Here is a 17,450-nt window from a genome sequence, read left to right as displayed (position 1 = left end):
ATCTCAACCTTCAGCCTCCTGGGTGTCTCAGCCTTTTGATGAACTAATGGATTTGGTTAGTCGAAAGGCGTGGGAGTCACCAGACACAATGGAACCAGTCCATCGGAGGCCAAAGAAATTTATAACTGCTCCATTAGAGAAAGACTTTCTTACTGAAGGCGTCCCTGTAGATGCTATGGTGGTGGCAGCAGCCACCAAGAAGGAACTCTCTGAAACATCCTCATCTTTCCATCCACCGAACAAGGAGTCTCAAACGATGGACAGATATGGGAGGCATATTTTCTCATCAGTTACATTTACCCTTAGATCGCTGAACTACCTTACGCACTTCACTAGGCTACAAAGAGATTTCCTGAAGGCATTAGGAGATGCTCTCCAAGGTTCACTAGCTGCAGTGGTGACAAAGTGACCTCTCAGCTATCCACCTTAAATTCCATAGTTAACTCCTCCATGAGGCTGATTTCCTATGAAGTGGATGGAGTGAGCAGGGCAGCGGGTTCAGAAGTTTCCCTAAGGAGACACTCCTGGATGCGCTTGTGTAACTTTGTGGAACCCTTTAAGTCTACCTTTGTCAATGGCCCTTTCGATTGTTCCTCACTCTTTGGACCAAAAGTCAAAGACACACTCAACAGATGCGAGCAGGAAGGAAAAACTCTCTCTGCCGTGGGAGTATGTTTTTCTGTACCTTCCAGGTCCTATCCTAAGGGCCAGAACGGCGGAAAAATGTGGTTCAAAAAATCCCAGGGAGATTTTCAGGATACGCGAGGTGAATACTCCCCCAGGGGCAGAGGGAGAGGGTATAATGGTAGATGTCCACTAGGCAGAGGGGGTCTGCAAAACCAGGGTGACAGTGATTCCTTTTGCGGCCAGCCCTTCCAGCGCTCATGAAAGGAGGTCCATCTGTCTTACTCTGGAGGCAGTCTGGGAGCGATTATCTTTGTACCCAGAAGCCTGGTGAGATATCACAAAAAACAAGTGGGTACAAAGTATAATATCCAGAGGTTATTCCATTCCCTTTTGCCTTCCCGTCCCACAACTCAGAAGGATCCCGGACATTCCACCCAGTCAAACGGAACAAGCAATGGTAGAGATTCAAAAGTTGCTAGACATAAAGTCATCCAAGAAGTCACTGCAGACCAAATATGATTCGGAACGTACTCAAGATTCTTTTTAGTGCCGAAAAGAACAGGAGACTGGAGACCCATATTAGATCTCAGCAAACTAAACTAATCTGTAAAGAAGTCCAAGTTCCGAATGGTAATGGAATGGAATGGTAATGCATTTCATTCTTTCCTTTTTAGGGAAAGACGATTGGATGTGCTCAGTAGACCTCCAAGATGCGTACTATCACATAAAAATGGATAGACCATCAAGGAGCCACTTATGCTTCAGGCTGGGAACCAGTCATTTCCAATTCCGAGCTCTACCCTTTGGTCTCACTACAGCTTCCAAAGTGTTCACCAAATGCATGGCAGTAGTCACTGCTCACTTGAGACAGCTAGGATTCCAATTGTTTCTGTATCTAGACGACTAGCTTCTGACTGCCACCACCAAGCATCTACTACAACAGTCAAGAGATGCCACTTTAAAAATGTGTTCTCAATAAGGGATAACAATAAATTCAGAAAAAATCTGACACCGTCTCTATGATGGCAAAATTACCTGCAGAAAGAGTTTTTGCGCTCAGACAACAGATTACCGATCTCCTGCCAAAGACTAAAGTAACAGTGAAAACAGTTCTAAAAGTCCTAGGAACCATGGCAGCAACCATAACGCTAGTCCCTTTAGCCAGGATGCACATGAGAATGCTTCAGTGGCTCATTTTTTTCTCAGTGGTCCTTACAAGAACTTCCCATGTCTCACCAGATCAAAATTACAGAGTCATGCAAGAAGGATCTAAGATGGCGGCTCCTTTCCAGTCATGTCACATTTGGTTGACCCTTTACCCCACAACAACTTCTGGCAACAGTGACCATGGACGCCTCCCAGATAGGGTGGGGGGGCATTATCTGGGGAGGACAGTCCAAGGCACATGGCAAGAACACAAGACCCATTTGCACATCAGTTTTCTAGAAATGAGAGCAGTGCTCTTTTCATTGCAAGCACTTCAGGACTCTCTTCCACTAGGAACAATTGCAATTCAGTCAGACAATATGTTGGTGATTTGGTATATAAACAAGCAAGGAGGAATCAAGTCTTACCCCCTTTTCCGAGAGGCCCTCAGGGTATGGCAATGGGCAATCTCTTCCCAACGCTTTCTGATAGTAACGCATATCTCTGGGATGTCTAGTGTGATAGCATACAGGCTGAGCAGAGCAATATTGATGCCTCATGAGTGGTTCCTAAAGAAAGAGATAGTTGAAAAGATATTCTGAAAATGGGACCAGCCTTGCTGTGACCTATTTGCTACTCCCACAAATACCAAATGCAGCCGCTACATTGCCCCAATCCCCCCTCCAGGGACCAGCCTTGCTGTGACCTATTTGCCACTCCCACAAATGCCAAATGCAGCCACTACATTGCCCGAATCCCCCCACCAAGGGATGCACTTTTCCACGATTGGCCCTCAGGACTGCTTTGTCTTTCCCCCTTTTCCCTTAATACCCAAACACATTCAGAAAGCCTACTCGTTGGGAAGCAGGATAATTCTTATCGCTCCATACTGGCCTCATCAGATTTGGTTTCCCTTCCTCCGGCCTCATCTTCAGGAGGAACCGTGGACTCTGGACCCAGTTCCAGACCTTCTGACTCGTATATCGGGAACGTTCCAGCCCTCCCTTCAAACCCTCAATTTGACAGCATGGCTGCTCCAGTTCCCAACTTAGTCAAGCTTCACAATTTTACGCCAGTAGATGAACACATCTTGGTATCCTCGCAGAAGTCTACAATGAGGAAGCTATATTCTCGTAAATGGAAAAGATTCTCATACTGGGCACAAAGTAAAAACATTGACCCCTTTTCTGCTGTGATCACTTCTATTGTTGAGTTCTTATCAGAGCTTTTTCAACAAGGTTCAGCTGCAGCTACTATTAAGGTGCAGTTAGCTTCAATCTCAAATTTTCATATAGGTGGCGGAACTTCCAACCTAATGTCACACAAATTATGTAAAGGATTCTTGAAAGGTATCTACTTATTAAGACCCCCCATTAAAGAACATCTCTTGCCATGGGAGTTGAATTTTGTTCCAACATATCTGACCCTACCCCCATTTGAACCCTCATCAACTTGTGACCTCAAATTTCTGTCTTAACAAACAATTTTCTTAGTTGCTGTTACCTCTGCAAGAAGAATTTTGGAATTGCAAGCTTTATCAATCAGACCTCCTTATTTGATTTTCATATGGATAGAGTATCTCTCCGGACTTACCCATCATTTTTACCTAAGATGTATTCACAAAATAACTTAAATCAGTCCATTGAGCTGCCAGTGTTTTTCCCTAATCATAGCAACAAGGCAGAATACAAGCTACATCAGTTACATCAGATGTGCATAGACAACTTTGCTTCTATTTACATAGAACCAAAAATTTCAGGAAGTCTGATCAATTGTTTGTTTCCTTTTCAGAAGTCAAAAAAGGCGTGCCAGTCTCAAGTCTCACTATCTAACTGGCTCTCAAATTGTATTACCTTTATTTACAGTTCTATTAATAGACAACTACCATTCAAAGTCAAAGGTCTACTCTACTAGGGCCATGGCTACGTCATCAGCTTATCTAGCTAGGCTATCAATTGACAGTATTTGTGCTGCTGCTACGTGGGCAAGACCTCACACCTTCATTACTCATTACGAAGTGGATTTGGCCTCCAGGGACATGGCCTCCTTTGGTTCCACTGTGCTGAAAAGTGTACTCCCATGAGCCACCCAAGGAATATGGTGCTAGGGATGCTGTCCCAACCAATAAGAATGAAGGCGAGATAGGACAACATAACATAAAGAAGTTATGTACTCACCATACTTGCAATAAGAGCCACACAAAACCAAGTAAAATGAAAAAGTAGAATCTGGTCTGGCAGCAAAAGAAAACCTTTTAATTAAAATAATCCAAAGTACAATAAATAAAAAGCAATAATCCAGGTAAGCGCTTTCGTTTGTCACACTGACAAACTTCTTCTGACAATAAGAAACATCACTTCCTTCTGTTAAAACCATTTGAAATTCCCTCCTTTTAATACTATTGGTCCATTTCGCAAAAAACATGATGTCAGCAAATTGACAGCAAATTCACCCCCCCACCTTAGACACACAAGGCAGAAGCATATTTCAAAGGTGTAGTCATACAAATAAGCTGAATATACCTCAAATGATTGCATTATAAGACCATTGTAAAACCTTAAGAATATAATAAACAACCCAAATACTGAGAGTATGTGTAATGCCTACATAAATAATTATAAATGTAAAATAAAATAATGAAAAATTGTGACCACAATATGCTGAACGCACGCATAGTTTGGCAGTGTATAAATGTATATGTTTTATGTATGAAATACAAGTATAAGGAATGATAAAAGTATAATACTAATAATAATAGAAAATGTAATAGTAAATATAACAAGGTATAATAGCCATTATGAATATTGATGATGGAAAAATAAATAGAATAAATTATCTCTCCAAAGATTTTAATTTTAATATGCTGTTAAGGGAAAGAAAATCATTCAAGCCTGGCCAAAAATGCGTGCACAGGCGAATTTGCCACCCCAGTTCCATTTTTTCTAAGTGGGCTGGCCATGCTCCCCCCCATCGTTTTTTTAAAATATCTAAAACAATTAATTTAAATTGATGTGTGGGGTTTAAGCAAATGTGTTTTGCTAAAGCATTATTTTCAACTTTGTCTCTAATAGCTCTAAGATGTTCACCCATCTTTTCTTTCAATTTCCTTTCTGTTTTCCCCACATAAAATGACACGCAGTGGGTACACATAGCACAATAAACAACCTTTTTGGAAAAACAGCAGAATCTACCCATGATCTTTATATATTGCCCATTTACAAGAACCCCACAGGTTTCTAAAATAAGGTTACAAAATTTACATTGACCACATTTATACATGTAGCCTTGAGTGTTGTTATTGAAAGTAGTCTCAAAACATTTCTTGAGGTTGTAACCTTTTTTGTACACAATGGGGGGATGTATATCTAATTTATTCCTGAGCAAAGAATCATTCAACAAAAAAGCCCAATTTTTCTCTAAAATAGATCTAATAGCAGAGCTATCGGAATTAAAGGTGGTAACAAAACTACACTTAAAATTCTGATTAATAGTATTATTACTAAATTATTAAAGGAGGACTGGTCCACAGAATTACAATACTCTACGCTCTACTCAAGACATTTTGCAGGAAACCTGATGCAGACTGATGGTACAGACAATACAGGACAGTCTTGACATTGTGATTCCTATACCAGTCAAGATCCTTTGGCCTACCAAGTACAGGATAGTTTGGATGGAGACCCCCTAAACGTGATTCTGCTGTGGTTGTGGATCTCCTTAAGAAAGGGTCATAGTAGTGCCTCACTTGTCTGTTTACAAGGTAAGGATTCTAGGGTTGTGAACAGAGACAGGGAAATGCATAGATGCATCCTGTTATTACCTGGATGGTGTCAAAACTACATGTCATACTTTCTCTGTCACGTTCCCATATCTGCTAGCAACCATCTCTTCTGTTACAGATTCAACATGAGCCTCACTGACAGTTCAACAGAAGATGCAGCAGGGGACAGAAGCACTGGCATAGTGATGTGCCGTCAAACCTGGTTTTGCCTTGCAAATTTTGTTGAGGATAGGAAGGTCAACATTTGTGAATACTGTCACTTCAGCCTCCAAGGTTTTTACCAAATGCAAGATGCATATCCTTGGTAGTAGCAAAGCAGGGGATTTAGAGTATGAAACATTTTCTTATCCAGATGACCAACTGCTGGTTGCTGCAGCAAAAGTCTGCATACAGTGTACAACCTTCTGAGTGTTCACCATCCCTTGTGAATCACAGTAAGCACCACAAAGTTCCTTATATCATTGGATGCACATTGGACTCACTGTCATGCAAGGTACCTTCCTATGGACAGGACCTTTTCTGCTCAGAAGGCGGTATAGCTATTCATTAAGGCACACTATGTTTTAGCCTCTGGGTGCTGGGGTTTATGGCAGTATCCAGTTGTGTAGTTCCTTATGACAGGGTTTGTAACAGGATACTCCAGTGTCCGTTATGAGTTCAGTGGTTTCAGCTAATCCAGCCCTTGGATCAGCTGATAAGGATTTCCACAGCATGCAGTTTTCACCTGTACTGGTGGTTGCATAGGATGATTCCATTTTAGGCAGTCCCTTCCAAGCTCTAACCTCTATATTTGCTGTCACCTCACATACCTCCTCCCGGAGTTGGGGGGGGGGGGTTACTAAAGGCAGGCACTCCAAGATCCATGATCACTGACCAAAGTCAACTTGCACATCAGTACTTTGGAGATGAAGGCAACACTTCAAACTCTGTAGGCATTACGGACTCCTTTTCCCCTGGTGTGATAGTTGTACATACTGACAATATGTCTGTGGTGTGGTTTATCGGCAAATGCGGGGAGAACCCACTCCTACCCCTTATGCTGAAAATGGACTGTGTCCATAAACCAGTTTCTGATGGCAGATCATCCTGGAAGAAGCCAACTAACTTCTTTGTGGACATTTTTAACCACTACTTGCTGATGCCCTGCTAGAGGTCTCAGTCGATTGATAGTACAGGAAGTGTTTCAGTGATGCTGTGAGGCTTGCTGCAACCTGTTTGTATCTCCAACCAATAACAAATGCAACAACTTCTGTTCCCTTATTACTCCTCAGGAGGAATGCCTCAGAGATGCATTTGTGCATTATTGGCATTTGGCCTCCAGGACTTATTCTCACCTTTCCTCTGTTCCCTTCTTCCAAGATTCATCCAGAAGTAAAGACAGTGCAAAGTCAGGATTATTTTTATAGCCCTCTTCTGACCTTGGCAGGTTTGTTTCTGTCTGCTTTGGCCACATTGGAGAAACACTATGCTTGAGACATTTTAAAATTCTACCTACTCATTTGTCAGGAAAACTTTACCTAGATATTCTCCCCCTTTATCTAACTGCATGGTTAATGTACCTCCATTAATGTCTGAGGACCCTGCCTTTTATAACAGGGTAGTCCAGATCCATACATATGCACAGAAGCCTAGCTTTCAATGAATGTACAGGAACAGTGGACTCCTTGCAGGATGGGTCACCAAAAAGATCTGCACCTCTTTACAGCTCTAGTCCAGGCAATTTAATCTGCACTGAATACTTTTGCAAGGCAATGTAAGCTGGTTGTGGTTTCTAGGATCCTGGTCTTCATTTGGAGTTGCATTTTTTAGGGAGATGTTCCCATGAAGTACCATCTGGGAAGATGAACCAGGGTTTTTGTCTTGTTAGTCATGGATGATGCAGCTGATAATTTCAGAAATGAAGGGAAAATTTATTTTAATTTGTGCGCTCTGCTTCTGTGTTGTGCTGGATCCAAAGTCTTCTTAAGACACAAAGTCTTGCTGTGCTGTTTACTGCTGAAGTCAAAGTCACAGAGCTTTGCATGACTCCATCTGTAGTCTGTTTAAAGCACCAAGCCTTTCAAATTGCACACTGATAAAGAAATATATTTTGCAGCTATAAGCACAGTTACAGATAACTTATTTTATAACAAATGACACGTACTCTTTCTGTCAGATTGTAACATATATTTACAAAGTTTTCCTTCATTACAGATATGAATGATGACTTCTACAAAATATCTCTCTCTGTCCCTTTCTCACATAACTGAATTACAATTGTTATATAGAGTGCTAATCACGCACATATATTTTGTATTTCCTCTTGGTATCTTTTTTGGCCTTCTGTGGGAAGTCACATAATATCTGTTTTTAGACTTTTCTGTTGACCTTTTGTGATTTACCTGTAAGCACTTTTGCTGATGTGAGGATGCCATTAACAGAAATTTGAAAGGAAACATATGTATAAGCTGTTCCTATTGAAAAAACATCACATATTGCTGAGTTTATAAAAAAGGATGTCTGTTAATAGATATTTGTTCTGCAAACATGAGAAAATCATGTAATACTTGCTTTGCAATATTGCTTTGTTAGGCTTTTTCTTTTTATGCTGTGAAGAGAAGCCTGTCTGTTATACATATAGTATGAATGCTCATTTTACATTGCTAAACTCTATACATATATTCAAGCAAACTTTTTATTCTATGCTTTATCTTTCAGCATATTTACAACAGAATTAATTTCAGCATTATATTCATAATCTCTAACATGAAGGTTACATACTTACTGTAACTCTGGATCTGAAGAGTAAGATGCCTCTTGGTTAGCATTCTTATCCTCCATCTCCCTGTCTCAGAGAGGTCTGGGCCTAAATTAAATTTTTTGTATAAGTAGTGTTTTAAAACAGTGATCCGCTAGGATTTGATGACCGATAGCAATTTTGATCATCTTTATAATGTTTTTATTATACTCTTAACTTACATTTTTAAGGGTATGTTTCTGTTTTTGTAAAGTAAGCGTAGTGTCTACATATTTTTGTGGTAACAGTTCTGTGTGGTTAGTATTTTTGTAGTCGTGGTTAATTTAAATACTGTTTCCAGTAAACTGGGAAATCCTGTGACTTATTCACATAACTATTAGAGTTGTTTAAAGAAAGGTAATGATGTGGTGGTGCTGCGGTAGCGTTGTCGCCTCATAGCAAGACGTTGTCCCGTTCGATTCTCAGCTAGAGCGTCTTCTGTGTGGAGGCATACATGAATGGGGCGTGCCTTCATTGAAGGTTGTGCGTCATGGCTGGTAACCCGGTACGTAAAAATCCACTACCAATCATTAGCAGACCGGAGTTCCGCTGTGGCGACCCCTAACCGGGAAAAGCCGAAAGACACAAACAAATGATGACTAGTAAATGTTCTGATAAAGTCCAAAGATATTAAGGATGAAAGTGCTTAACCTATTCATTTTGAATAAAGTGGTGATTTATTTATTTATTTACATTTGTTTACTGGGAAATTTCAACTGGACACAGGTCCTTTTTCAGCGGATGCCCGGGGAGAAAAGCTCCACATCATTATACATGATAAGTAGAGATGCAAAGCTGCAGCTGATAAATCACCTGCATGGACACTATAGTTTATTCCTGGAAAACTGGATTTAGGATTTTATTTATTTATTTTTTTGGAGTTTGTGTATGCATCGAGGTGTATGGTTCTTTTATTTTCTGCTTTAGAGAGCAGGAGAATTGGATACAGATATTTCAGCTGTCTGTGCTTTGACTGCAAGAGGTTTGGTAAAGAAACGAGTTGAGCAAAATATTGTGAGTAGAGGGGAAGGATTTTAGTCCAAAAAAACTCTGGTGTCGAGTTCCAAAGACAAGTGACCCTCATTTCTTTCATTTAGCAAGGATGCATCTCATCCTTTAGATGTAACCTTATGGTAGGTGCATAACTTTCTTATCTGTAATATATAATGAGTGAGCTGAATACTCTGCTAAATCGAAAAAAAAATAACCTTGTTGCAGTGAGTTTCATATGTAATAACTTGGCTGAAATAAGCTTCTTTGTGAGATTTTTTGTGTAAGAACATGTTATAAATAAATGAACCTCATGTTTACACACACACACACACACACACACACACACACACACACACACATCACCATGGGACTACATGGAAAAACAAATATAGAAGCTGTAGCATACTTTGTGCTCTACACAGACAACAGCTGGAAGCAAGGTGCACTTCTAATATGCCAGTGGCTTTTGACACTTCACTTTGTGCTGTCATACTTTTTTTAAACTGGTAGTACACCTTTTTATGTATTAGAATAAGTATTTAAGTGCTTTGAAAAAGGATTCAGAAAATTTCCCCCATACTTCTGTCTTTGAGTTGAATTTATTGAATCATTTTCTGGAAGAAATAACAGCTTGGTTGTGATCAGAGACCTAGTTACCTTCGTCTGTGTTATATATTACATTTGAGGTACAGTGATCCTTATAAAAATATGAGCTGGAAGGGAGGGAGTTGCAATTTTCTCGCTTGTGATATAGAACAGGAATGGGAAGAAGATGGGTTATGTTGTTTACAGGATCTTTAAAAAGTTGTTAGTACATCCCGTTAGTCTCAGTTTCTGTGCTTTTTGAAGTGGTTTAACTGTACAGATAGGGTGATGGTTATGACTGTATAATGCATTGGTTAGCTCACATAGGAGAGATTTCTGTATTATTTATGGTGGAATCTGAGTAAAGGAATATTAGATTGATGGAGGGGTGCAGTGAAGATTTACTAGGGTTATTAAGACCTTGGAGGTGAAAAGTGCCATGTGTGAGTGGGTTCCCTAGCTTCATCAGATCAGTCAAAACAAAGAGGAAACCTTTATGGGTACACAAGTCTGAAGAAAATATGCAGGGGCATATAGGAAAGATGATGTGATAGAGAATGGATCATAACTGACAAACTGAATATGCATGTTTTGTCTTTGACATGAGGCTTTTTTCTTTCCTAAGAGGGTAGTGAACAGGCAGAACAAGCTTCCCAAAAATAACGGGTGGAATGTAATTCATGAAGAGTTAAAAATTGATTCAGTAGGTAAGCTGTGTGTGTGCAGGTGGTTAAAGCAGCTGTAGTGTGCTGTCTTTTTTAGGTAGTCAGACCTAGTGGTTCTTTTGTCTTCTTTTGTAAGCTTTTTGTATAAATGAATTTGTATATGTATTTATGGCAAGAATCTGCGCATAGTGTTTTTTATCATTTGTTTTCCTTGGTACTTTAAGACACTTTTTTTCTCTACATCATAGAAGGTTGACAATGCTCTTGATGTTTTTCATCTCCTAGGGGTTTCACAGATCAGCTGCGCAAGATTTCAAAAGATGCTGGGATGCCAATTCAGGGACAGCCTTGTTTTTGTAAATATGCACAAGGTGCGGACAGCGTGGAGCCTATGTTCCGACACCTTAAGAATACTTATTCTGGGCTTCAACTCATTATAGTCATCCTGCCGGGGAAAACACCTGTGTATGGTAAGGACCTATTGTAAAGGTTTTGTCATTTCTTCACAAAAAAAATCTGTAATTAATACTTCCTTTGGAAAGTGTAATGTGTAAAACAATACGGAACATACATAGAGTTTAGCTAAATATATCTGTGCACCATATCTTAATGGTACATTAGCAAATTGTGTGGATTTATACTATCTATATAAAAGCATTGTGTTAGGGAATACATTTTTATTCAAAGACTACAAACAGTGTGTTAAAGCCCTCAAGTCAGAATTGTGTAGGTTAGTGACCAGATCCATATTGCAGAGGGGTGGAACCCTGACTGCACTTCAGCTGTCCCAGATGTGATTAGTGGACTGGACTCTAGAGGAGCTGGCTGGAGAGGGATAGAAATTCGGCTTACAGTGCTGGCTCACACATTCAGGAGAGATGACGGGAATTAATTAGTTTGGTCCTGTGGAAGAAGCACCATCTTGGCAAGGTTTAGAATTTCAATGTTGTACAGAAAGTTGAATTTGTGAGGGCAAAGCTGTTCTTAGTATTGCACACGTCACAGTGGGCATTACACATTACTTGCTGGCCAGCAGGGGAGGAAGTAGGAATACTCAAAAGAACTCCAAGCCACCTATAGATATTTGCCTGTTGGATTTCAGTGTCAACCATACTGCTTGGAAAAGCTAAGTTTAGGAAGAAAAGTATCCTCCCAAAAGGGAGCTGGGTGTTTATGCATGAGCAAGATTAGTTCATGAGGATGTTTGAGATGCTTTGACGGTCAGGCAAAAAAAAAGGACCAAGAAAATGGTGCATAAAAATGATAGTTTATTGTTTATATGTCCAGTATTCCCAGCATCTTCTGAGGGAACTGTTTTGCTAGTTTCAGTTAGGGTGTATCTTCACTTCTAAACAGCAGCAAGTCGTGTCACAATGCATTTCATAGAGAGGATTTTTTTTTAAATAGACTATGGGCCAGTTTCATGAATGGCTTCACTTATGTGCAGCTATCATGTAAGCACCTTGCACATGATAGCAGGCTGTTTCATATTCATTAAATGGCTCTACAGTTAGTGTACAGCCTCAAAACAAGGGTTAATGGTAGAATATATTAGTGAAAGCATGAGTAGCTGAATTGCATGCTAATTAACCAATCCAACATAGCAGAGTTGTTCACGAACCTATAAAGCAGTCATGTACATTGTATGTGTAGCTATTTGCCCTAAAGTCCAAAACCCTCTGGATTATAGCCATGGTTACACTTAAAAAAGAAAACACGTAAGAGGTTCCTGCTGCCATCATTAACTTGTATGAGCAACAGGCTTTAATTCAAGGTGCTGCTGCTGCCAGATCTCGACCAATAATAAGCAGGGTGTTTAGATCCCATTTGACTTACCATGGAGTACATGACACAGAAATTGTAGAGTGATACTGGGTGGAGAGGGAAAAACTAGAGGAAGTATATAACCTCTGCCACCCTTGCCCAAGGCCCCAGGGAAATCATTGAGAACTCATCCCAGTGGAAACAAAGATATGTGTAGCTTTGTGCATACTAGCTACAGGTACTTCCCAGAGACCCACAGGGGATATATTAAGGGTGTCACAGGCATCAGCATCCAGAATATTACATCAGTTTCTAAATGCAGTGCTGTAACATGGAAGGGAGCATATCTGTTTCTCACGTACCCCAGTGGAGAAAACAGGAACTGTACAGGAATTGTATGAAGTAGCACACTTCCCTGAAGTTTTTGGGGCCATAGATTGCACACACATAGAAATAAAACCCCAACGAGTGAACAGAGAAGGAGGTACATTAACAGGAAAGTACACTATTCTACAAACTGTCAGGTTGTCTGTAATGCCCAAGGGATCATCATATCTTTTCAGGTAACTCAAGCAGTTTTCATGACTCACACATGTGGCACACCTGTGAGATGTACGGAAGGTTTTCCAGGGGTGATTTTCCACAAGGGCATCTAGTGGGGGATGCAGAGTATGCTCTGGAACCTTGGCTCAGGACACCCATGAGAAACCCACAGAACCCACTGAGCAAGGATACAGTGATGCCCACACTCAAACTAGGAATATAATAGAACATGTATTTTGCTTGCTCAAAGCAAGATTCTGATGTCTAGACACATCAAGAAGTGTCCTGTAGTATGACCCAGTAACCTCTGAGAAATTACTCAGTCTGTTCCATGATACACCATAGGAAACAGCTTCAGCAAGGACAGCTGGGGGCAGGACCACAGTTCCCAGGAACATAGAGCAAGAAGCTCCAGCAGATACAGATGAAGACTCTGAGGGAGAACCACCAGCTGCAGATGTTGCCATCAGCCGTAGGCATGTACTGTATGCCATTACCATAGCTAAGAGGCAAAGGATAGCAAACACACTCATTGACTACCTAAATGAAAAACTAAGAACCTAAGCACATAACATGTTAAAATTGATGCCTGCAAAATGGCACAGCCTTTGCTTAACATTTAATGGTTGTGTTCTGTGAGCATCAGACAGAGGCAACCCCCAAGGATGCATCTAGTGGCTGCAGTATTAACAAAGGAATTCTGGAACCTGTATTGAAAAATAAATTAGAGTTCATACGATCATAGGAAGTTACTAAGCTAACTGCCCTAAGGCCCTTATAAGTCTAGCCCAGTGTAACCCTTTGTTCCCACAGGTACCTGGTACAAGCCAGCACTGAAATCAACACCTGGTGCCCCTGTTCAAGGGGGACATAGGTGTAACCCCTGGGATGAATTTCCTGTTGCCCATCCAGTCATCCAAGTTACTCTTACATAGGGTCAGCGAGGGGCTCTGTTTAACTTGAATTGTAAGTTTGTTCCAGAGATGGGGTAACCTCTGTGAGACAAATCTGTCCCTCTAGTTCTGCTGGTCACATACCAGATTAAGGTCCTTTGACATACCAGATTAAGGTCCTTTGAGTGAGTGACTCGAGTGACTCGAGTGACATTTGACTTGCGTACAGTGGATTTAAAAAGTGTACGCACTTCTGTTAAAATGCCATTTTTTGTGATATAAAAAAATAAGACCACAGTAAAACATTTCAGGTAGCCCACCGGATTCTAGCCTAGTCTAGGTGTGTGTACACTTTTTATATCTACTGTATGTTCATGTTGCAAGACAACAAAGATGAGGAAACATCATAACTGTACAACTTAACTATGTCTCATAATGTTTCCTCTGTTTAAATAAAATATATACTTATATATATGTTTGTGTTTTCTCTTCATCATTTGCACACCATTTAGCATTGTGCACTTTTAACTGGCAGCTGTTTCTCACAGTGAACAACAATTCACTTACCAAGGAAAAATGTGAAAAAATTAATTTTGGACTTCTGTTGTACAAACAGGCCAGGTGCTACTGCATTTCCATCTAGACTCTGAGTACTTTGTGAATAACTTCCACCTGTCAGCTAATTACCTGTGTAGCACAAGGTGCAAGTAAAGTGAGCTTAAAGAAAGAGGGAGGGTTCAAATCCAGTTTATAGATATATTTAATGACCATATTCATAGTAAATATTGACACCCAATGTTGTATATGAAATAAACAGCCTAAAGTCTGTGCTGCATGATGAAAATCGTATGTGTATTTCATGTGAATTGATGTTATAAAAGTGTTGGTGTAAACTCACCTCTTCTCATTAGTAATAACAGCATGTGCAATGGATGTTGTAACATATGACATTTTATAGAGTGCGCTAACGCTAAACAGTAACATGAGTAATGTGGACATTTGTCATGTATGTTGGAGAATTTATCCATATCTCATGATCATTCATCATGACAGTTGTACAGTATATTGTAAGCTTTGATGTCATGAATGATTGTATGCTCTGTGACAAGAATGACCTGCTATCAATGTCTGTGTCCCCTTTCAGAGCAGTTGCCAGTACATGAAATTCTGATGATGTGTAACCTAAATGCTATCCCTGATGTTGCAGTCAGATATGAAAAGGATGAATGTGTAATGCTAGGGTTAATGCTAATGCTGTAACTGCTGTGTCCCTTGGTACATATATCTAATAAATGTGTTACTCTGCAGTACAGTGTAATTTTTTTTAATGCCTTTTGCATTTGTGCTGGACTTGACAATGAGTAAGTGTGGTTCACTTCCTAAGAAAAAAAGAGAAAATTTTAATGTGTGCTGTCTTCTATAGCACAAACAAGTCTAGCACTGGTGCATAACAGTCAGCATTCTGGAGAGTACTCAGTGAATAAACTCCACTTATCAGCTAACTATCCCTGTGGCACAGGGTGTAAGTTGAAATGATTTTATTGAAAGAAGGCAGGTGATGCAGGGTTCAAATCCACTTAACAGATAATTTTACAGAGAGGGGTTGAATGCATATTGACACACGTTTTGTTAAATCATTGTTTTGTTGTTTAAAACTCCACTATTCTCAGTATTGCTAACAACATGTGAGCTGTTATCTGTTCCCTTTCACATTATTTGAAATTACCTGAAGTCCTGATAATGTGTGCCAGAAATTAAAGTTCTGATGTGGTAAGCAGATGTGAGAAGGATGAATGTATCACAGTAATGTGCTTTTTGCATTGTTCTTTGCTAGCTGTACCCTTTGATTAAATTAATTTTCCTTTCAGCTTTTTTTTCCCTGTCATTTTAAATGTTTTAAAATTTTTATAATGCCTTTTGCATTTGTGTTTCGCTGAATATCTTAATCTTGTTTCTGTTATCCTATTTCTTCCTGCTGCCTACAGCAAGCACTTTCTTGTACAGAGCATGACAGATTAATAATGAAGAAAAACCTAAGAGTAACACACTATAAAGATGGTTCTAAATAGGTTCATAGGTAAGTACTAGGCTATCTGCCCTTGTGAGATGTTTAAGCCTAGCCAGATGTTCTTCGTATTTCACTGTTGCAGTCATTACATTTGGGTAATCCTGCTGTCCGATTGCCCTCAGCCGGCCTGAATTCCAAAGTCTTGGGTCCTGCATCGGCTGCTGTCGCCCCCTCCCTGACGTCAGGGGTATAACAGAAGCGGCCTACACCATTTTCTTCAGTCTTTCTTGCCGCGCAGTTTGCAAGTGCCGGTCGGCCAACTCCTGAAATTTTCGTGTTTGAGTTTCAGAACCGAAGTCTTCAATAAAGCTAAGTACCCCATTGGGGAAACTTTTTTCTTGCTCCAGACCGATGTCAGAAAAAGTTAATAATTGTATTACTTGTGGAAAGCAAATACCTCATAAGGATTTTCATTCTTACTGTATTCCTTGCCTAGGCCCTGGTCACAACATTTCTGGTTGTTGGTTTTGTGCTAGATTTAACCAACCCACTATTAAGCGTCGGTATTCTTTTGCTTTAAAGTATTTTGGTAGCAGGTTTAATTATCCGAAAATGTTGTCGGATAGCCATCCGACTACCGGAGTTTACAAAAAACGCAAAGAAAAGGATAAAGAAAAACAACCGAGGTCCAAAACCGACGACAAAGCTTCTCGTAAGCCAGTCGCCAGTTCGCCGGTTCTCAGTGAGGCGCTTTCGCAGCCCCTGACACCTGCTACTTTAGAGTCGCAGGCCTCTACCGACTCCCACGTGGAGTCGGCCATGCCGCTGGATACTCTAAGTATTGGAGCCTCGGACGCTAATCCCTCAGATAGGTCCGGAGCCTCTGAGCAGGTACCGGCTTCTGAGGGTGTATTCAGACCACAACATCTTTGCATTAAAACGACTTCAGCTTCAAAGACAAAGACTAAAGCAGCTTCTAAAGCAAATAGACAAACTCAAGAGCCATGTGTACAGGCCTCTATGCCGAAAAAACAGATTATCAAGTTGGCCGAAGACCTCATTACTTTGACCAGGGGTTCCCATCTCCCTCCTGATAAAAGGCCTAGGCAAGAGACTGACTATGAATCTTCAGTTCAGGCTTCTATTTCTTCTGATTCCTCTTCTGATCAGGGATATTTTTTACCCCCCCCCCTCCCCCCCATGAGGACTCTGATGCTGAAGAATCTATACCTTCAGCATCCCCTCCTGAGGATTATTCCTTTGGGGAACCTTGCATACCATGAGGGAGCATTTTCACTGGGAATGCCAAGATTTTTCAGAATCAGAAAAGAGGCTCAGGGATTTCCTCTTACTACCACAACACAGGCCTCTAGCCATTCCTCTTGTGTTAGACATTGTAGATGATGTGTTTTCGGAGTCTAGTTTGACCCCTGACTCCTTACCTCCAGCTCCTGTTAAGCCTGACAGATATTACAGGGTTCCTGACTCACACAAATTTCTTTTTAAAAACCCTGCTGCTGACCCAGAAACTATTTCACAGGGTCCCAAGGGAGTTAAGGTCTCTACAGCAAAAAACCCAACACCCTCTGACAGAGATTCAAGAAAACTGGATAGATGGGGAAAAAAAGGCTTACACATCTGCAACTTTGGCTATAAGGGTCTTAAACTG

At 40.5% G+C, this 17,450-nt stretch overlaps 1 protein-coding gene across 1 annotated transcript in view; it reads left to right on the top strand.

The window, feature by feature from the left end:
- The window catches only part of LOC122792213 (protein argonaute-3), a 1,955,650-nt gene that overhangs the window by 1,090,514 nt on the left and 847,686 nt on the right, over window positions 1-17,450 (top strand). The window contains exon 12 of the mRNA XM_044059953.1: window positions 10,859-11,043. Coding sequence (XP_043915888.1) covers window positions 10,859-11,043 — 185 coding nt within the window. The remainder of the gene's footprint in view (window positions 1-10,858; window positions 11,044-17,450) is intronic.

This window comes from Protopterus annectens, chromosome 1.part2 (assembly GCF_019279795.1).
Source record: "Protopterus annectens isolate FY-2018-M chromosome 1.part2, PAN1.0, whole genome shotgun sequence".
In the NCBI taxonomy this organism is placed as follows: Eukaryota; Metazoa; Chordata; order Ceratodontiformes; family Protopteridae; genus Protopterus; species Protopterus annectens.
The sequence above is the reverse complement of the archived record's forward strand: the minus strand, read 5'-3'. Positions and strand labels throughout refer to the sequence as shown.